Genomic DNA, 22,315 nt, shown 5'->3' with positions numbered 1-22,315 from the left:
AAACAAGCAATTGATCCATATTACACACCCACTCCCACTTTTGCTTCTCTTGACCCCCTGAAGAGTGGGCTATTCTGCCTTTTCTGTGGGGTGGGGGTGGAAAGTGCCATCCAGTCGCAGCTGATGCATGGTGACCCTTCGATGGGACGTTCAGAGATGGTTTGCCATTGTCTGCCTCTGCGGAGCAACCCTGGACTTCCTCGGTGGTCTCCCATCCAAATACTAACCAGGGTCAACCCTGCTTAGCTTCCAAGATCTGATGGTATTGGGCTAGCCCGGATCATCCAGGTCAGAGATCTGCCTTTTTTACAGCTAGCTGAGCCTGTCTCTATCATCCTCTTCACTGCATGCTTCATCTTTTCCCTTCTTTATTAAAAACTAAGCCTGACAAGTAAACCAGCTGATACATATAAATGTCAATCAAATGTAAAGAAAGAGAAAAAAACAACGACAAAACAAGAGCAAAGCGTGCTTCCAGAAACTCACAGCATTTGACCAACTGATAATTCTACACTAGTAGCTAAATGTGAGCATTTCAAGAATATTCCAGGTTTTGGAAAGCAATGCATAGAAACCAGGATTTTCTTTCGGATTCTCTTCCTGAAGTTGTTTTTATGCTCACTAAATGCATACAAATAAGACCAGTGCTGTTGTGTCCCAGCATGCAAGTATTAAGGCATAAGGACATAAATCTTCTTAAGGGGAGGGGATTTCCATGGATTCCCTTCTTCCTATTGCAGACCCCTAATTTGCCCACTGTGCTGGTTCTATTCTTTCAGACGACACCCAGAATATTCCAGATATTCTTCATTGTTTTGCAACTTTCTCACAGTTCATTCCTAGGTCTTTTCAGAAAATCCTAAATTTGTAGTGCTGGTCTCTCTTCCCACATGGTATAAAAGGCACCTTGTGGCTATCTTATTACAGAAGTAAGAACAAGACACACAACCTTGGCGCTCATAAAATAGGTCAACTATATTCAGAGTGTATGTACGTGTGCCGCACTAACGGAAAGACTCACACGCACACCCCAGTGTGTTTAGTAATTTAAACCTGGAAATTACTGTTTTGAGCCCAGTATGATTTTGTGCTCAACTTGTTCCTTACTTGGCACAGTTAGCAGCAGAGTTTTAATACCTATTTATACCAAGCTGTGCCAAGCTGTGCCGTTTTGCTGAAGGGTGACGGCGCTTTGTTCACAGATCACAACCGTTACCCCCAAAGTGGCAAAGCTACAACTGATTTGAAGAGGTCAACCGAATGGCTATCCCTCCCATGAAGGGCAATGCTCCACGTGGCATAGGAATTAGGAACTCCCAACCTCCAACTGGCCCTAGAAAGCAGCCATGGTCTGTGTGTTTACTATAGGGTTGCCTGGCCCCTCCTGGCAACCGCCAAGGGGCACCTACCAGCAATGGGGGGAAACCTAGGCTGGTGTTGCAGCAATGTTGACGGCGACATGGCAATACCACTTCGGATGTGCACCAGAAGTGATGTCATCTCGGCGATACGGGATGCTCTGGTATTTGGGCAAAAACTCTGTGGTAGATGCCTTTTGTACCACAGAGTTTTTGCCCACATACCAGAGTACCTCACGTCATCGGCGATACAATTACTTCACTTCTGGTGCACGGCAGAAGTGACATCACTGGCGATACTGGCCTAGACCTCCGCCTGTTGTTAGTAAGCCCCACCACCACCACCACCAGTGGCTTGGGTGGGGGCCTGGTGGCCCTATAGTATAACAGTGGGGTGGGGATCAGAGAGCCCCAGTACTGGGAAAGAGGGGGGTGTTAACCCTTTCACCACCTGCTTTTCCCCTGATCAAAGACACCCCAGAAAACAAGCCTCTTTTCCCCCTAAGGCTCAAACAGCTCAGAAAGGGGTGGGTGGGGGAGAGAGGAGTTCTTGATCCAGGAAACAGAACAGGAAAGCGAAGGGCGCTGACCCTGCCCCATACACCTGCCACTCCGCACCCTGCCCCAGCACCTGCTTTTTAGAGCCAAATTATAGAAGGAGCTCCAATCACAGAGGCCTATACTTTAATCCTAAACCACAGGCACATGATACGGACCTCTGATTTTATAAAGCCTAAATGTTGCATCAACCCTTCAAAAAGAAAAAGAAAAAACAATCACAAGGATCTACATCAGTGGTTCCCAAACTTTTCGGGGTGCCGCCCGCTTGGTTCCACAAACTCAGCCCCAGCTCCCCCTACCTTATCCTACAAAAAGCATTATTCAAAATAGGGGTTTGCATGACGCACTAAAGAAGATAATAGCAATAAAAATTTCAAAAACAGTAACAATTAATTGCACATCTATTCAAAATCAAATTAAAACTTTTTAGTTGAAATTTATTCAACCAAACTGATGAATTTGATCCAGTGGTACCAGCTCTTCAAAGTCTGGAAAAAAATTCTGATAGTTTCCAGCAAATTTGCCAGCATGGTGCCATAGCTTGATCTATTGTAAATAAGTGAACACCACAGTTGAAGGGGCTCACCTCTAGCATCCCCCTGCTGCCCTCTTGCCTCTTAGTGCTCCGCTAGGTAACCCCACCGCCCCCCAGGGGGTGGTACTGCCCACTTTGGGAACCACTGATCTACATCAACACTCTGAATGCTTATTTCAGTGGTTTTTAACACGCCTTATTCATGTAGTATCACGTTTTTCTGCCCTGATTATGCACTTATACGGACCAGTCCCTCTGGAACCTCAACCGGTCGTTAAAGACTTAAGACAACAGGCTTAGTAACCATTTCTTCACTCCCTCTTCCCCTTGACTAGCCACAAGTCAAACCCAAGCTTTGTGATGATTTTATCATTAATCTGTCCCAAACCTGGACTTCTGAGAGTCAAACTCAGAAATAAACCCGAGATACCTGATCAAAAAGATAGACGGTGACATCGTCGAAGAACGTGACTGCTTTCCTTTCATTTTTAAGGGAGTTTTCAGAAGGAATGCTCTGACCAAAAGGTCTTGGGCATTTCAGCAAGCTCTTCAGATGTTTTCCATCATCCCTGTCGGTAAGGATCATCGGCACTTGATGCACAATTTCCTCGTCGCTCTCGGAGCTGAGACTGTGCAAATTGAAAGTCCTCATGTCATCCTCCGAATCGTCACTGTTTTCATCTTCTTCATCTGCATCGTCTCCGTCCAACGACCGGTCGAGAATCCCACACGCATCAAGCTTACCCAGGTATTTCCCTTCCACATCTGGCTCTTTGAGCTTGTGGCCATCTAGATGGCACAACGGAGACCTTCCGAAGGCTTCAGCAGGGCTCGATAAGTCAGGTGCCAGCTGCAGCTCCTGAGCAGGGTCAAAATCTGCTGTGTTTGTTCCTGCACAAGAGACGTCTCTGGGGGAATCCTCATGCAGTCTGACTTCCTCTTCATCGCTAGGATCTAGGCTCACCACACCTCGAAGTGAAGTCGTACTACCGTCTTCAGGGGGACATATTGCTACATCTTTCTCATGGAGTTCTAGCTTCTCATCTAACCCCAGCCGCAAATTCGAGTTATTCGTGAAGTGGTCATCAGTGACTTGACTGCAGTTCGGCTGATTCTCTGCACTGGCGCTCTTTTTCATTTCTAAGTATTCGATGCGAGCACTATCCTCGGCTAGTGCTTCTCGTTCCTCAGATGTGTTTATAACCTCTTCAGATTTCTTGTCTAGCTCGGAATCATTATCGGAAAAATAAGCAGAATCCCTGTAGGAATTCTGAAGCCCACCCGAAGAAGCTGTGGCAGTTTTGTCAAAGCAATCCATGATTCTTGCTGTATCTGCCTCAACATCTGAAGACACGATAATCACTGGCCTCCCATTCGAAAGACCACTATCATCAACAACAGACAGATTCATATCTTCGTTGGAGTCAGTGTCAACGAGGTGGGAAGTCCATTCGGGAGACTCCAAATTTTCGGTTTCGTAGCCACTGTCAGCAGGTTTATCAGGTGGCAAAATTTTCTGGGGACTCTGACTCACTAGAGACTCTAAGACTTCATTAACATCTACTGAATCCAAGGAGTCTGGTGTATCTAAAGACTGCCCCATGCTCTGTGTGGTGGTTGACACACTGTCTTCTAGCAGGCTGTCTTTGCTCAGCCGGTCTGAAGGGAGGATGGACGCGAGAGTAACTTCTGCGTTATGCTTCTGAACCTGAGCTGAATTTTCGCTGCTTTGGTCCGAATGACCACCGTCGTCAGGTTCTAATCCCGCTTCCCTGCTCCCCGAGTCATGGATCAACTCCCCCCAGCACCTTTGACTGCAATCAAGCTCTTGGGATTTTTTCTGCCTCTCTTGTTCTTGAGCACTAAATACAATGCTTTCACTGGGGCTAGTCCCACCTGGTTGATTTTTGGCATTCATGGACAGCGTTTCGACAGAGATGGGTTCAGAGACCTGATCCATTCTGAGATAGGAGTCATCAATACTGCTGGCCAAGTTATCCTCAGCTCCTATGTTGGAACTGTCTTCCCCAGCTTTCCGTAGGGGAGCTACCTGCTCGATCACAGGTGAGCTGCGAGGCACCTGGCTGTCCACAAGGGATGGGAGCACAACAACCGTGCTTTGATCAGTGGTCATTTGTATCAAATGTTCATCTTTATGGGTTGGAATATGTCCAGCCATTTTAAGCTCGGCCTCCAGAGAGTTCCTGTGTGGAATCTGCAGCAAATTTGTGTTGCCTGGGTTATTCAACGCCCCCTTTAATAAGTTCTTCTCTTGAAGAAAAAGGAAGTTGTCACACAGCTCTTCTGAAGTCAGAGGGCAGCTGACAGATTTCTGCATGGCATTTTCCTGCGAGCTGACAATTTTGCTTTCCGAAAGGTGCACAGGGCTTCCCTTTTTGCGCTGATCGGCTACTGCCGATTCCTCTCGATCCGAACAGGAAACTGCTTCAAGCTCCACATGAATATCATTCAGATCAGTTAAGTCAAACCGATTCCTTTCATCGGTCAACTGCTCTGCTCTGGAGATATCAGCCAATACATTTTGGAAAGGGCTATCCTGCTTGTTAGCATTCACGTCTCCTTCCGTGGAGCTGGTGCTGTAAGAGAAAAAGTCCCCATCTGTAGCAGACTCAGAAGTATCAAAGTCCCCAAGAACCACAAAGTGGGAATTTTTGTCTTTTGGGACTTCTAGGCTGTCCACTTCAGTTGTCGCCATGACATTCTGGTTATCGAAACTCGCGCTGCTGTTCGTGCTCTTCTCTTCCAGTTGGATGTAATAATCACTGCCGACAGAGGGTTTGTGGGCGTTGAACACGGGAAGTTCCCCAGGCACTTGAGACAACGTTTCCGGACCGCTTTCGTCCTGAGCTCCAGGCCCTTGCTGCGAAAGACCGTTCTCAAAAACTTCTACCGGGAAGAAGATATTTGTGTATGCCATCCCTTCGTCAGGAGTCAATTGGCCGCATTCAAAATGATCGTGCCTGGAGGCTTCCCATATGTATTCAAAGCTGAGCCCTCGGCTGGTCTCAGTGACGGTGAGGACTTCTTCCATTTCTCGACCAAGCCTGCCACCTGTGTAGGGGTCCAGAATCGGAAAGGAGTTCACTGACGAGTCTCTGTTGGAAGTGTCGGGCTTCAGAATGTTCCACTGGTCAGGATCGATCACCGAATCTCTTTGGCTTTGCATTCGGAGATACGTCAGAAGCTTGTGGACCTCCTCGGCGGTTGCTCTCTTGTCCGCTGGCAGCCAGCAGAACTGCAAAACTTCATACCTACAAGGGGCGACAAAGACAATTTTCAATACTACTTAGGCAGCGATAATGTTGCCCTCATCACAAGCTATTTGAGATCCCCCATCCGTTTCCTATCAAGTGGGCCTCTTTAGTTAGCGAGTTTTTCAAGCTGGTTTGCGCTTGACCAGTTGAATTTCTACAAAGTTTCAATCACAAGTGGGCCTCTTTAGTTAGCATGTTTACCAAGTTGGTTTACCCTTGACCACTTGAATTTCTGCAAACTTTTCATCACAAGTAATATTTAACACTGCACTGGCATGGCTGTGGTTAGTTTGCACATGGCCAGAAACTCACTGGATGGTCTTGGGCAAGACACTCTGCCCCAGCCCCTCCACCTACCAATGACCAACAAACATTGTCCAACTTTACAGCGTTATTTTAAAGGCTCCTGCAAAAGTGAGCACTGTGAGAGTTTAAGAAAAAATAATTTTCCAATCAGGCTAGACACAAAAGTTTCACCAAAAGCTTACTGAATGTCCCATTTTGTTGATTGTACCGACTCGCTATGTGTAATCCGCCTCGAGTCCCTGTGAGAAAGGCGGACTATGAATAGTGCAAATAAGTAAATAAAAGTCTTACCATCTATCGCAATAGGGCTGTTCAAGACCTGGTTCTGGAAGCTTCGTCCGTTTCTCTTTTATGACTTGCAGCAAAACCTCCTCATCGGATAAAAGTGAGTAAGGCTTTGCGCCGCCGCTGAACAGCTCCCACAGCGTGACACCCAGGGACCTGGAAAAAAGACACCTTGAACAAGAAGGCCGACTGGAACGGGCAAACCCCGATACAGAACTTGATCATAGAATCATAGAGTTGGAAGGGACCACCAGGGTCATCTAGTCCAACCCCTGCACAATGCAGGAAATTCATAACTACCTCCCCCCCACACCCCCAGTGACCCCTACTCCATGCCCAGAAGATGGCCAAGATGCCCTCCCTCTCATGATCTGCCTACAGTCATAGAATCAGCATGGCTGACAGTTGACCATCTAGCCTCTGCTTAAAAACCTCCAGGGAAGGAGAACCTACCACCTCCCGAGGAAGCCTGTTCCACTGAGGAACCGCTCTGTTAGAAAATTCTTCCTAATGTCTAGACGGACACACTTTTGATTTAATTTCAACCCGTTGGTTCTGGCCCGACCTTCTGGGGCAACAGAAAACAACTCGACCCCATCCTCTATATGTCAGCCCTTCAAGTACTTAAACATACACAGCTCCTTCAACCTTTCCTCATAGGACTTGGTCTCCAGACCCTTCACCATCTTTGTTGCCCTCCTCTGGACACGTTGCAGCTTGCCTATATCTTTCTTAAATTGTGTTGCCCAAAACTGAACACAGTAGGTGAGGTCTAACCAGAGCAGAGTAAAGCGATACCATCACTTTGCGTGATCTGGACACTATACTTCTGTTGATACAGCCCAAGATTGCATTCTTGATACTACAAGAATTCTAGAATTTCATCCTTCAATTCTTTTTTTTTTAAATACCCACTCACCAGCAAGGCCTGTACAGGAATTGCATCACGAACAGGCACCTCAAGTGTCCGCCCCCACCGCACAGCTGTATCATGGGAAGCAGCAAGCGCAGGGCAAGTGTGGGCCGTACAATCAGTCTGGCAGGAAGCGTACAGCGGTAAGTGCAAGTGAGGGGGCCTGCCCTTTTTTAAAAGTTAGCCCCTGCTTCTTTCCAGCTCCAGAACTACAGATCACAACATCTCCAGTCATGAAATGGACCGAGACCGGTTGCTACTTATTTGATGCAACCCCCCCTCCTACTAAATATATCTCAGTTCTCCTAAACTGCAAGTCCCAACCTTGTTTTTAAACAAATTCAGTAGAAACTCAGAAACAGAGAGCCAGAAGGGACATCAAGGGTCATCTGGTCCTACCCCCGCTGCACAATGCAGGAAATTCACAACTACCTCCCTCTCCACTCTCCCAGTGACCCCTGCTCTATGCCCAGAGGAAGGTAAAAGCCCTCCAGGAGCCCTGGCCAATCTGGCCTGGAGGAAAATTCCTTTGTGACCCCAAAGTGCCGATCGGCATTACCCTGGGCATGTAAGAAAGGGCCACGAGAGCCGAGCATTGACTCATCCTGCTCTCCCTCTCATGATCTGCCTAAGTTCACAGAATCATATAGAATGAATGGATCCTTGAAAAGAGTGGCAAAAAAACACAATTCTTTGTGTACTAACAGTCTACTCGGCATGTTGCCCTTTAAATGAAACCACCAGCCAATTAAATGAACCCTGAGAGTGGTGCAGCAGTTAAAGTGTCAGGCTAGGATCTGGGAGATCCAGGTTCGAATCCCCACTCTGCCACAGAAACCTGCTGGGTGGCCTTTGGGTCAGGCACACCCTTTCCTCCGTAACCCACCTCACAAGGTTGTTGTGAGAATAAAATGGAGGAGAGGAAAACAATGAAAGCAACTTTGGGCCCGCACTGGAGACAAAGGCAGGCTATAAACAAAGCAAACAAATAAATCTAGATATCAATTATTTTTTAACAGAATAAAAGCTTTGGCCTATCACAGCTCATCTTCATACCAGACGTTACTGTACTTGGTTTGCTCAGCAGTTAACAGCCTGTCTTGAAAGTTCGTCACCAGCTCTGGTGCAGTCCACCGAAGAGGCACGAGCTTCTTTTCGTCCGTTTCGATATAATCCTCCTGAGCCAAAGAAAGAAGAAGCCAAAATAAGAGAGAATACCAAACACAAGAGATTCAAGTCACCCGTCTATTTTACTTCCTCGCCCAGCCTCCTCAACCTGCCCTGCAGCCCGTGACAGAGCGACTTTGATGCAGCTACACCGTCTGGCTCAATACCTGGAAGGGAGAACCCCCCAGGGAAACCAAGACATGCTGCTTCCTGTTACACCCGGGAAGAAACAAAGACGTTTTTCATGGAAGACGTTTTTAAAAACATTTTTTTTAATTTTGCAGAGGTGACTGATCAAAACAGCCCCATTTTGCTTTGTTTTTACTTCCTTTGTTAACTTTTGTCAACCAAATCCCATGAAAGCGAACACTCTGGCTATTTCCAGCTGTAAGAAACATAATTTCTCAAACACAAAGTGAACGTTTCTCCACGCTCTAAAACTCTCGTCATTCCCTGTCAACCAACACCCAAATGTTTATTTGGGTTATTTTGCTCCACGATCACGGGAAGAGCAAACTGCAAAGGATTCGAATGGAGAAATGGTGGGAGGGAGAACGCAGAAGATCAGCCAGTAGAGAGAGGGCTCCCACGAATGCAAGTCTTTCTGCCTAACTTCAGTTCCTAAACCCAAGATTACACAATTCTGAGTTCTGAGGCATGCAAATCTGTGGATCAGAAGTTGTATCCACAAGAGATAGAAGAATGCATTAAGAGACAAAGAGAATCACCAGCAACCCAGCATGATAAATAAATCTGGAAGTCGGCAATACCCACTTCCCAAAAACTCAAGCTATGACAGACACCAGAAAATCTAATTATGTACCATCAACACCCTGCAAGGTCACACAACGCTCGTATACTGGCTAGATTCCAGCCAATTAAAACGGACGCCACTAAACTCGGGTCTGAATCTCTTAACGGTCTTTAAATGCGCGGACTTACCTTGTACCTACTGAATCCTATTCCGTAATCTCCAACTTTGACATTTAAATCAGATGTAAGGAAGCAGTTCCGCAAGGCTAAGTCACTGGGAGGGGAGGGAGAAAAAAATCCGAAAGCAATGCAGTGAGAACAAAGGAAAGCTCAATAACAAGCTCAGGTGATGGAGCAAAAAAAAAAAAAAAATCAATACCACTGCTAACCTAGTTCTTTCTGGCTTACTCAGCGTCACACTAGACTTGAAAACTGCAGGGCACTAAAGCACTCTTCACAGCTGACTTATGGTGACCCCCGCAGGGTTTTCAAGGCAAGAGGCGTGCAGAGGTTGTTTGCCATTGTCCGCCTCCGTGTCACGATCCTGGTATTCCCTGGAGGTCTCCCTTCCAAATACTAGCCGGGGCCGACCCTACTTATCTCCCGAGATCTGATGAGATCAGGCTAACCCAGGCCATCCAGGTCAGGGCAGCCTGCAGATCGAGTCTTAGCGAGAAAGGCGGACTGTCAATAACCAAAATTAAAATACACAAGGGCGATACAATAAAATTATTGCGGAAGAACAAAAATGTCCTTTTGTCCGGATCAAATGGACTCCCTAGCCCACACTGTTTTAGCATGTCCACAAAATAACATTGCATGAAATAAACACATCATTCCCTGGATAAAACAGCTAAAGACACTTTCTGAGAAGGGGATACCGCGTTATCTGCTGTCCAATAGATCGGTCAATTGCGTGAGAGATGGGGCAACTTTTCTCTTTACAGTGTCAAGAAAAAAAATTAAATTTCATTTCCCTTTTTTAAAGTGTGAGGTGGCTGATGGATAGCCAGTGGCTGTGAAATCTAGGGAAAGGAAAAATTAGAATAAGTCATATCACCAACTCCAGCAATCCTCTGTTTTTGAATAAACAATGAACTCGGAACGGAAGGCAATTAAACAGCAGCGAGGGAGGTTAGGCGTCACTGCGAGACAGCCTTTCTATGGTTCAAGCCTCCAGTTGTGGACTCCAAAACCCATGTTTGAATCAAAGTCTGAGCAAAGCCACAGCAAACAGCCATCAGCACCTTCTCTGGCAAAACCAGGGAAGGGGGGAGAGAAAGGGGCTGGGCTGCAATATGTCTTAGAGCTCACGGTCTCCCGAATTTTGCTTTCTGAGCTTTTATCGAGAGGCTTTTGAAAGAACATGGGCCGTTCGACTGTCATATTCCATATATATGGGGGAGCCATACCCGTGCAGAAAATTTTGCTTATGCATAGCAGAGAGCCCGGCGGCGATCTCACATGCCATCCTCTGCAGCAGCATGATGTGGGACTCTCCTTTAATGCTCTCTTGCTCGTTGCAAAAGTACGTCTTAAGGTCGCCCTGTAAAAACAAGTCACAAAACACTCGTCAGTGGCTTCTCACTCTAGTAGCACCCGACAGGTATTTAATGAAGCAGCAACCAGACACAGTTAAGTTCTCTTCAGTCAGCAAGGTTATTCAGAGAAGTTATAAATAAAGCTTGTGCTTAGAGAGCCCTGTCATCAGATTTCAAGTCTCTGTAGGGTTCCTTAGACAAGGCACCTGAGGTACACACTATAGTCCTTTTAAGGCCGTTTATCACTTAAGACAGGCATGCCAATTCACACGCAGATTTGAGTTAGATAGGTAGGCCTAGTGTGGTAGTTAAGAGCGGTGGTTTGGAGTGGTGGACTCTGATCTGGAGAACCGGGTTTGATTCCCCACTCCTCCACATGAGTAGAGGAGGCTAATCTGGTGAACTGGATTTGTTTCCCCACTCCTATACATGAAGCCAGCTGGGTGACCTTGGGCTGGTCACACTCTCTCAGCCCCACCGACCTCACAGGGTGTCTGTTGTGGGGAGGGGAAGAGAAGGTGATTGTAAGCTGGTTTGATTCTTCCTTGAGTGGTAGAGAAAGTCGGCATATAAAGACCAACTCTTCTTCTTGTTCTTCAGAGAAAGAAAGGACTGAAAGGTGCTGGAATGGAGGTCAAGAGAACCAGAGGTGATTCAAGCTAACATGGAGAAAGAAGAACTGTGGCAGCAATCGCACACGATTCCTTTCCTCGGGCAGAAAAGGGACTACAGACTTGAACCCGGGCCCCTCCATTTCCAGCTTCAGCAATACCCACAGTATTGTCCCATCCTGTCAATAAGGGCTCGTTTCAAGCAGATGTCACACCCGGCTTTCTGTAACACAACTCTGCTGCATTAGGGATCAAATGGATCCATGATCTACAGCGGGCTCTACTGCAATTTATTCTTGCATCAAGAGCCCATCACCCTTTACAGGGCAGTCTGAAGCTACAACAACAAGAAGAAGTTGGTTTTTATATGCCGACTTTCTCTACCACTTAAGGGAGAATCAAACCGGCTTACAATCGCCTTCCCTTCCCTACAACAGACACCCTGTGAGGTAGGTGGGGCTGAGAGGGCTCTAAGAGAGCTGCTACTAGCCCAAGGTCACCCAGCTGGCTTCGTGTGGAGGAGTGAGGAAACCACCCCAGTTCACCAGATGAGCGTCCGCTGCTCATGTGGAGGAGTAGGGGAATCAAACCCGGTTTTCCAGATTAGAGTCCATCGCTCCAAACCACCGCTCTGAACCACTACACCACGCTGGCTCTCTAGCGTGATGCATCAATGGAGCAAAGGGACCCCAATTGACAACTGTCAATTTCAACTTGCACACCTAGCTCAGAAACAGTGGCTCCCGGCTGGACTATTCTGCACTTTCTGCTGGCGCCCCCACTGCAAAGCATCTTGTCTGAAGTGGCATGAGAGCGATCTTATGGGTGTTGACATGCAACGGCTCATGTGCGTGTCTACGAACCTGCCGTTCATAACAGAAGAGCGAGTGTAGCTCACTGAACAGAACCACCTTGACGGCTCTAGGGGGCAGCAGACTACGAAGCCAAAAGCTACTTGCTGTTCAGCCAGAAACTGAACTGTCTTTTCATTTGCTGGGTAAAACGCCCCAGTTTGTGCAAACTAAAATCATCAGGGATTGCTAATCATGCACTTAAGTTGTTGTTTTTTTTAAAAAGGAAACTTTTTCTGGATGCCTTTTACCTGTTACTTAAAACCAGTGTGTGACACAACAGCTCGCATAAAAAGTAATTTGGGCTACCCCGCCTTTCAGAATAGAAAAGTTTTTTTTTTTTAAAGTAAAAACCCTGATGGAAAGGGGCATGTAATAAGCTTGACTGGGCAATGATATAAATACTCCCTCTGCCGTAATTCTTTTTTTTTGGGGGGGGGAAGGGATACACAACTGCTGTCACAGCCACCCCAGCAGAATCAAGCCTTCCTTTAGGAGAGGTCCCAAACCAAAGTTACTTACAGCTCCATTGGATTTAAGGAAAGGGTGTCATGCTCAATTGTTACAAGGGCTGGATGTGACATAAAATTTCACTTGGTCAGACCAGGCCATGCCTCGCCAGCCCAGATTGAGAACGCGTGTGTGGTGGGGGGGTGGCTGCTACAGCCAGCTCGCAGGCCGGATAAAAGCTCTCGAGGGGCCAGATCCAGCCTGCGGGCCTCACGTTTGACAACCCTGACTTAAGGGGTGATCTTTAGGACCTGCTTGAACAAGTTTTTACAGCTGGTAGATACTCGTTCGGGTCCAAACCATACAGAAGAGGACGGGATGAAGGAGATTAAGGGAGGAGCCAGTAAGTAATGCAGTCTAAGTAACAGAGAGACCACAGGAGACTAAGAAAGCGGCCCAAGTGGCACGTGCACCTAAGAAGCTGGGAAGGGACAACCTGTAGGCACTCAGGGAAAACAGCATACAGGAAACACTGCCCGTTGCCACGTTTATATATTTCACATTCTTTGTAAAACCTCCAGGACTTGCACTATGAGGCACAGAGTCTGAACTAAGTGTGAGGGTCTCTGTGTCTCTGCTTTCCTTCACCTGCTTTGTTATCTGTGAACTCATAAAAGCAGTTCACACTTTCTGGTCCCAGGCGCCTGACCTGATTGCCCCAAGTATCTCCCCCCCGCTGTTCTTCCTGTCAGTACTCCCTCAGGCCGATGCGGCCTTGGAAGTGTGATAGCTCCAGCAGACTTCCTGGGACTCGTTTGATGTTTTGTATTATGCCAAGCTTGTAACTTCCCATAACAATAAGTGTGAACCCCAGTGCCCCAGTGCCCTGGAGTCAATATATTCTGTAACCCCGATAAGCGTCTCACTTGCAACTTTCTACCTGTGCCTGTCTCATCTCCTGATGTCTTCAATAAATCCTTTGTTTCTGTATCAACGTCTGAACATTTGATTTGGAGAAGTAAACTCAGAGAGAGGGGATCTCTCACATTAAGTTGCAAGTCCTTGCCTCTCGGACTGCAGCTGTACCTTTTGGGACAGAATGTCAGCAGACGAGGACACCACCCCTAACCCCGATGTACCAGAGAAACCTGAGGTGCCGGAGAAACCGGACCCCAAGGAGGAGGGCGCCAAGCCGAAGGCACCTAGGGCTCCTGTCCCCGACCAAGGCCGGGACGGACGTCCCCGGGACTTCCTCAACAACTGGCTGGACTCTCCCAAGGGTTGGTCTCTCTCCCGGACTGCGGCAAAGGGTCGCCGGTTGGCCTTCCCCAGTACAGGACTCGAGGGGGACCCTGCACGCAGGGAAGTCGTGATGGACGAGGAACGGAGGCTGTGGCAGGAGGACCGCCAAGCTATGCAGGACCAGATTGAGACCATGCAGCGCGTGATGGGTGAGATGGCCGCGGCCTTAGATGCGCTTAAAGTGCAACCACCCACCGGTACTCCCCCGGAAGGGGTACCGGCAGCTCCTCCCGCACCTCCTAGCCTCCCGACCCGTCGGGACCTGAAAGTCACGTATGACGGTTCAGGAGACCAATTAACCTTTTTCTTGGTCCAAGTGGACATTTTTATGCGGGAACAAGGCCGGACCTTTACCTCCGAGGAGTCCCGGGTGCAGTACGTGGCGTCTTTACTGCAAGGAGAGGCGGCCGCTTGGATGGTGTTGCAGTACGAGCTCCGCTCACCCGTGCTGCGGAGCCTTGACGAGTTTATGGTTGCACTCCGAAACCGTTTCGAGGACCCGACTCTGGGAGAGCGGGCTAAGGCCTCCCTGATGCAACTGCGCCAAGGGACCAAGTCGGTGGCGCAGTATGCGAGCGAGTTCCAGTCCCTGGCCAGCCGAATCCTGGACTGGAGTGAGGCCACTCTGGTACAGTGCTTCAGGGAGGGTCTCAACCCGGACCTCCAACATTGGGCCTTCATGCAAGGGAACCCCCCGGACGTGGAAGGCTGGGTCCGCCACGCTGCGGACATTGAGAACCGTAAGCAACTCCTAACGTTGTCCAAGCAGCGCATCGGACGGGACCCGAGACCCCGGAGTGACCGTGGCCGGGACTTCCGACCGGGAGGGAGCGGGGGCCCCTCGGCCGCGGAACGCCGCAAACGCTTCGAGACCGGTGTCTGCCTGACCTGCGGGGGAAAAGGGCACTTTGCGTCGCAATGCCCCTCTCGCTCGGGCCGTCCAACCCCTCCTCGCCAGGTTCAGACCGAACCGGAGAAGGCCCCCGCCGAAGACCAGTCCCGCCGCAGAAGCGGACCACCGGGCCGACGCGCCGGCGCACCCTCCGCTCTCCAGGCGCGCCCCCAGGATGGAGCTTCCACCTCCATGGGCCCAACGGGGTCCCGGATTATAAGTACCACTTTTGATTCTGACGAGTCTCCGATCGCCACCACCCCGTCCCCTTCTTCCAGCGAGGAGGAGGAGTGGGAACAACCGGCAAAAAACGCCGTCGGTCTGCTGTAGAGGGGGCTCCGCAGCAGACCGTCCCTGTCGTTGTGCAAGGAGCTCCACCGATGGTAAGCGACCAAGAGGACAATGTGTATGTAAGGGTTCACCTATCCCTACCCAAAGGGGGTCCCCATTTAGAATTCCCCGCTTTGGTTGACTCGGGATGTGCCCGCACCATGATTAGTGAGGAGGTAGCCAAGAAGCTGGGCGTCCGGCGCAAGCGGCTTCCGGGACCCCTCCGCTTTTCCCAAATGGACGGCAGTGATTTTAAACGGGGCCCGGTGACCCACAGAACTGCGGCTGTGATTATGTCTGTGGGGGAGCATTGGGAACGCTTGTATTTTACTATTGCCCCTATTATAACCCCGGTGGTGTTAGGGATGAACTGGCTACGGGGGCACAACCCCTCCATCGACTGGGTTAAGCGGCTGCTCACGTTTCCCGAAGACCCCTGTAGGTTACATGATGAGGAACGGGTGCTCAGTGCTCCGGCCGCCGCACTGGTAGGGTCCCCTGCCCCAGTCTCGGTCTCTCCCCAATTGCCTACTGAATACTCACAGTTTGCGGATGTGTTTGATGTTAGAGAATGTGACGAACTGCCTCCCCACAGAGAGACGGACTGTGCTATCGAAATTGTGGGGGAAGGCAAATTATCTAAAGGGAAGGTTTATCCCATGAGCCCCAGTGAAAAAGCAGTATTACGGGACTATCTGGATATCAACTTGGCTAGAGGTTTCATACGCCCCTCCAAGGCCCCTTATTCGGCCCCGGCCTTCTTTGTGAAGAAAAAGACGGGAGATCTAAGACTGTGTATTGACTTTCGCAGGCTGAACGCGGTCACCCAGTCTAACGCTTACCCCCTCCCTCTTATTCCCGACCTTCTAGCACAATTAAAGGAGGGCCGAATCTTCACCAAACTGGACTTGGTAGAAGCCTACCACCGCATTCGCATTAAAGATGGAGACGAACCCAAAACGGCCTTTTCCAGCTGTTTTGGAATGTTTGAATACCTAGTCATGCCGTTCGGACTTTCGGGGGCTCCGAGTGTGTTTATGCAATTAATTAATGAGGTTTTGCATGATTTGCTGTTCCGGGGGGTGGTGGTATTTCTCGATGACATCCTCATTTACTCTGAAACTATGGAAGAACATGTGCGTTTGGTTCGAGACGTGCTCCAGCGGCTGCGGGAGCACAAATTATTTGCTAAGGTGTCTAAGTGTGAATTCCACAAACCTTCTATTACGTTCCTGGGATACGTGATCTCCCACCAGGGTTTGGAGATGGACCCCGATAAGGTCCAGGCGGTGCGGGATTGGGAAACCCCCACTACCCGCCGCCAACTTCAGCAGTTTTTGGGGTTTGCCAACTTTTACCGCAACTTCATTCCCAACTTTGCCCAGGTAGCGCTCCCCCTCACTGCCCTGTTGCGTACCAAAGACAAGGGGGCTAGCGCCGCTCTTCCCTCGGCCCGCTTGCAATGGTCCCCCCACTGCCAGCAGGCTTTTGAACGTTTAAAGCTACTTTTTTCGTCCGAACCAGTTTTAGCTCACCCGGATTGCACTAAACCTTTTGTGGTGCAAGTGGATGCCTCCGATGTGGCAATGGGCGGGGCTCTATTGCAAAGGGATGAAGGGGGGCGATTGCGGCCATGCGCCTACTTCTCCAAAAAGTTTTCCCAGTCCGAAATCAACTGGGCCATCTGGGAGAAGGAGGCGGCTGCCGTCAAACACGCACTCACCATTTGGAGACACTTCTTGGAAGGGGCCGAACTGCCATTTGAGGTGTGTACTGATCACAAAAATCTTGAGGCTCTCAAGGGAGCTAGAAAGCTGAACGCCAAACAAATTCGGTGGGCCCAATTTTTCGCCAAATTCCGGTTCACTCTCAAGCATGTTCCTGGCAAAGAAAATGCCCTAGCCGATGCTCTGTCACGACTTCCCCAGTATCGCAACGATTTCGACCGTCCGGTCGACTCCCTGTTCACTCCCGAGCAGCGAGGGGAGGTCCCGGGCTTAGCCGTCACAACCCGATCCCAGGCCCATCGACCGGGGACCCCCCCTACGCTCAAGGGTATTCCGGAAGCCTTCCAGCAGCGGCTCCGGGACGCCTCCTTGCAGGAGGAGGAGCACCATCTCCTCCCCACGGGCATGGAACGAACGAACACCTGGTGGGTACAAGGGGGAAAGCTATATGTCCCATCTTCCCTTCGCAAAGAGGTATTGGGACTTGTACATGGTGCCAAGTTGGCGGGTCATTTTGGCTTCGTAAAGACTCTTCACCTGGTAAGGAGGCAATTCTGGTGGCCAAGTATGAGGTCCGATGTGGAGCTGTATGTGCGCAGCTGCCCCACCTGCGCCACAGCTAAGAAACGGATGGGAAAACCCCCCGGGCTTCTCAAACCGCTAGAGAACCCCTCCCGTCCCTGGGAAGTCATAGCCATGGATTTTATCACCGACCTACCTCCCAGTCGGGGAAAGACGGTTCTCTGGGTAATCACGGACCTTTTTTCCAAACAGGTTCATTTCGTTCCGTGTGCGGGTCTTCCTTCAGCTCAGGGCTTGGCCAAACTGTTTGTCACACACGTCCTCAGGCTACACTCGATCCCGAGGAAGGTCCTCTCCGACCGGGGGGTCCAGTTTGTGGCCAAATTTTGGCGAGCTTTCCTAAAATTGATGGGGGTTGAGGAACAGGGCCTCTCTTCCGCCTATCACCCCCAAACTGATGGTCAAACTGAACGTGTAAACGCGGTGGTAGAATGTTATTTGCGTTGCTACGTGAATTTCCACCAAGACGACTGGGTCGACCTGCTGCCATTTGCCGAATATGCATACAACAATGCGCCCCATTCCTCTACCGGCTTTAGTCCCTTCCAAGTAGTATACGGGACGGAATTCGGTCCTTTCGGTTCCGCCCCCGTCACGCCAGATCTCCAGTCCACTCCCGAACTTCAGGAGTGGATACAGGTAGTTAAGTCTACCTGGCCGTGGCTGCTCAAAAACCTTGAGAGGGCAAAAAGCAAGTACAAGGAACAGGCGGACAAACACCGGTCTCCGGGATGGGAGCTTAAGGTGGGGGAGCAAGTTTATCTGTCCACCAAAAACCTCCGCTCTCTTCGTCCCTGCAAAAAACTTAGTGACCGTTATGTGGGACCTTTCTCCATTACCAGGGTGATCAACGAGGTTACCGTGGAACTAGAACTCCCAAAGACCCTCAAGGGAGTCCATCCAGTCTTTCATATAAGCCTCCTCAAACCCTATGTGGCAGCTCCCCAGTTCCACCCCCCTCCCGAACCAGAGATTCCTACCGTGGTGGGAGGGGATACCCATTTGGAAGTATCCAAGGTTTTAGATTCCAAATGGAAGAAAGGAAAACTGTATTACTTTGTTCGTTGGAAAAACCTTGGGTCCGCACACGACGAGTGGGTGGCCGCGCCCCACATGGCGGCCCCTCGCTTAGTTCGAGAATTCCACCTCGCTTACCCCGATAAGCCTCGTCCTCTCGAGGCCGCGGGAGGGGGGCCTTAAGGGGGGCAGAATGTGAGGGTCTCTGTGTCTCTGCTTTCCTTCACCTGCTTTGTTATCTGTGAACTCATAAAAGCAGTTCACACTTTCTGGTCCCAGGCGCCTGACCTGATTGCCCCAAGTATCTCCCCCCCGCTGTTCTTCCTGTCAGTACTCCCTCAGGCCGATGCGGCCTTGGAAGTGTGATAGCTCCAGCAGACTTCCTGGGACTCGTTTGATGTTTTGTATTATGCCAAGCTTGTAACTTCCCATAACAATAAGTGTGAACCCCAGTGCCCCAGTGCCCTGGAGTCAATATATTCTGTAACCCCGATAAGCGTCTCACTTGCAACTTTCTACCTGTGCCTGTCTCATCTCCTGATGTCTTCAATAAATCCTTTGTTTCTGTATCAACGTCTGAACATTTGATTTGGAGAAGTAAACTCAGAGAGAGGGGATCTCTCACACTAAGGCTCAAAGAAATAAAGGGAAATAAAGGCTGTTAGGTTTTTAAACCCTCTTTTCCTGGCTTCTGCTCCTCCTCTTTTTTGGGGGGGGGGAGTATAAGACAACAAAGTTCCCCCCCTTTCATCTCTGGGCGTTCCCCCTATTTCTGGAAATTCAGGACACAGAGGCGACAGGTCAAGAGTGCCTTTGCAGCCAGGGCCCTAGGTAAAGCAACACTGTGTTCTGAAGGAGAGGCGGAGCGCGTATCGAGTGACTGCAGATTGCTAACTTAATCTGCTCCTCGAGTTGCAAAAGCCCTCCCGCCTGGCGACGTTCCGCAATGGGCCAAGTGGCCCCGCCATGCACGCAACGTTACGTCCTCTTTATAATACGAATCTTCACTCTCTCTCTCCCCCCGCCCCCATTCATCATTCTATCAAGGAGGAATTCTGCCCGCTGACAAAAGGTTGGCTGCGCACAGCTGGGCAATATATTACAGTTAATAAGCTTCCAGCTAGACTATTTTTAAACCCGGTTAAGGTCCCGATGACGAAAGGAAACGATACACCATTAGTTAATTATAGATTAAGAGGGCTGCCACAAACATGCCACAGAGGCTGCGACACAATGGTTTTGAGACAAGAGGGACCCCCGGGAACTATCGCTTGTTTCCCGAACACTGGCAGGAACTGCTTGCGCCAACGGGTAGGAGAGAAGTTTCACATATCCTCCTCAAGTGTTCGCTCTACGATCGGGCCGATCTAATCTCACAGACCTGTTACTTGCTGATAGGGAATGGTTATCTGCCAAATCTAAGGTGTCTCACCTCATGACCACACAGAATCCAATAATTACTGACTCGGTGGCAAAGGTTTTTTTAGCTCATAATTAGAGAACGCAATTGTTACTCTCCGCCACATAACGGTTAAGTCAGGACCGAGTAACCAAGTAACTAATTTAGTGGGATTTGCATGTTCTTATAAAAATGATTTTATAGTAAATTTTATCGTATGATATCTGCATGCCTTTATATCATGATTTTACTGTACCGAGATCAGATGATGCTGAATGATGCAGCTTTACGTTGACTTTATACTGAGCTTCGCCAAAAGCTTAAGTACTCTACATTCTGGTAGAAACAACCAGCCACCAATCAGGTCAGAGTCCAGCTGTTCCCATGAGTACACACACGCCAGCTCCCAACATTCAGTCTTCTTATTCTATGACCAATCAATAATAACCAGATTGGAGCTGTGCCAATAACAGGTTTGATACCTCATGGTTGGATCTCTAGGGAATTTCCAGAAGCAGGGAGCAGCCTTGATGTGGATGTGAGTTCCGTTTTTTCCTCTCACAAACGTGAATTGTTGCCACGCACTCTTACAGAACAACCCCTGTGCTTGGCAACAGTGTGATGGCGAGGACAAAAATTGCCCTCAGTTGCCCAGTTTGGGGCCTCATCGGCAGGAAACCCACAAGGATCGCAAGGGCTTCAGAGCCAATCCCAAGTCCACACGCGCCCACCTAAACAGAGCATCACGGCAGTCATGATGCGGCCGTCGTAAAGGCACCCAAAGTGACAAAGCGAAATCTGCAGCTGTTTTGAACACAGATCTCCCAAGCCACAGTCCGGCATATGAAGCCAGACATGGATGGAGAAAAGACCTGCTCTAACACGTGTGTGTGTGTGTGTGTGTGTGTGTGTGTAAAACATGAACATATGAAGCTGCCTTCTACTGAGACCAGCAGCCGCTCTCCAGGGCTGCTTGCCTTGTTCCTTTAACTGGAGATGCTGGGGATTGTACCTGGGACCCTTCTGCATGCCAAGCAGATGCTCTACCACTGAGCCACATCCAAACCACTATAACAACCAATACTGAGCCAAATATGGTGGGCTACTGCCTACTTTAGGAGTAGGCCCTCTCTTGCCCAGGCTTAGCCCAACAGACAGTGAGCAGCCCACCATGATATGTGGTGGCTGGCCCTGGACTACTGGCCAAAGGACCAAGATCTCTGGTTTTCAGTCAAAGACCAACAAATGGGAAGTAAAAGCGTGGATGGAAGGAGGGATGATACTATCTTTGGACTGCCAGTTAGCCATGGGATTTCTTACACCGTCTGTTACAATCACCGTCCCAGCATGAAGCTCAATTACTTCTGCCTTCTGGCTAGACCATCTTTCGTTCCCAGCTCAGGCGCAAGAAGAGGCTTAAAAAAAAATCTTAAGCTCTTATCTAGCAGGCTTTTTGTTTTTGTCTAAGCCACAGCAAACTGTTTACATTGCAAACGCTTTGAGGGGGACCATGTACATCAGGGGCGTGACAAACTGTACTACAACACAATACAATCTCCTTTATTGGCATAAAATCGAAACATGGGGTGTCTACATAGCAACATACAATTGTTGCAGTTGAGCATTTCTCACAAGGTTAGAACACAGATAGATAAAAGGATGCTAAAATTAGTAAAAGCCCTCTAATTAACTTGCTGGAGAACATTCACAGCAAATCTCCGAAATTGTGCCACTTTCTCCAATGTAACAGGAGAGTGATTATTCAGTAAAAAAACAGAGCATTAAGAAAATCAGCAAACCTAACTAATTCGGAAAGCCAAGGAGTTTAAACCAGAAATGTCTGGTTTCCCATCTTCGCCCCCCCGCCCACCTGCAAAAGGGCCAGAAAACAAAGAGAAAACTAATTAGGGCTGATCTCTGGAGAACTAAGCCACTTTCGAAGAAGATACTTGTTACTGGTTCAAGCCCACGGTCCACCAGCCCGTTTCTAAAAGAAGAGTTGCTCCAGATGAGAGGGGCTCAAGGGCTGGTTACGATAAGCACGAGTGCCGTCCGAATGGCCTGGTCTTTTTAACAAAACGGAGACCAGCCTTGGATGCCAAATGTAGCCCTGCTAGGAGGGGGAAGGAGCTGTTGGAACAGCAGAGCCCCCCACCCCCACCGCACACTACATTTCTAAAGACAGAGCTGGCCAGGCAACGTTTGTCAGAAAAGCAGGGAACACTTCCCCTAAATATTGCAGGCAGACCCGAGTTCAAACCTCTGCTTGATGAATAAGGGATCCATGGGCCCATTAACCTTAGCCTAGCCTGCCTTGTAGGGTTATTGTGAGGCCTGGGGGTGGGGAGAAGAAGAAGTAGTGGTTTTTATATGTCTACTTTCTCTACCACTTAAGGAAGAATCAAACCGGCTTACAATCACCTTCCCTTCCCTACATCAGACACCTTGTGAGGTAGGTGG

The 22,315-nt window shown here is 49.2% G+C and overlaps 1 protein-coding gene across 1 annotated transcript in view; it reads right to left on the bottom strand.

The window, feature by feature from the left end:
• LMTK2 (lemur tyrosine kinase 2) overlaps positions 1-22,315 on the bottom strand; it is a gene marked incomplete at its 5' end in the record, with an annotated part of 38,963 nt that overhangs the window by 3,801 nt on the left and 12,847 nt on the right. Inside the window, 5 exons of the mRNA XM_056866336.1 lie at positions 2,885-5,726; positions 6,327-6,476; positions 8,290-8,411; positions 9,343-9,427; positions 10,566-10,699. Of these exons, the coding sequence (XP_056722314.1) occupies positions 2,885-5,726; positions 6,327-6,476; positions 8,290-8,411; positions 9,343-9,427; positions 10,566-10,699 (3,333 nt within the window). The remainder of the gene's footprint in view (positions 1-2,884; positions 5,727-6,326; positions 6,477-8,289; positions 8,412-9,342; positions 9,428-10,565; positions 10,700-22,315) is intronic.

This window comes from Euleptes europaea, chromosome 21 (genome assembly GCF_029931775.1).
Source record: "Euleptes europaea isolate rEulEur1 chromosome 21, rEulEur1.hap1, whole genome shotgun sequence".
Classification (NCBI taxonomy): domain Eukaryota; kingdom Metazoa; phylum Chordata; class Lepidosauria; order Squamata; family Sphaerodactylidae; genus Euleptes; species Euleptes europaea.
The sequence above is the reverse complement of the archived record's forward strand: the minus strand, read 5'-3'. Positions and strand labels throughout refer to the sequence as shown.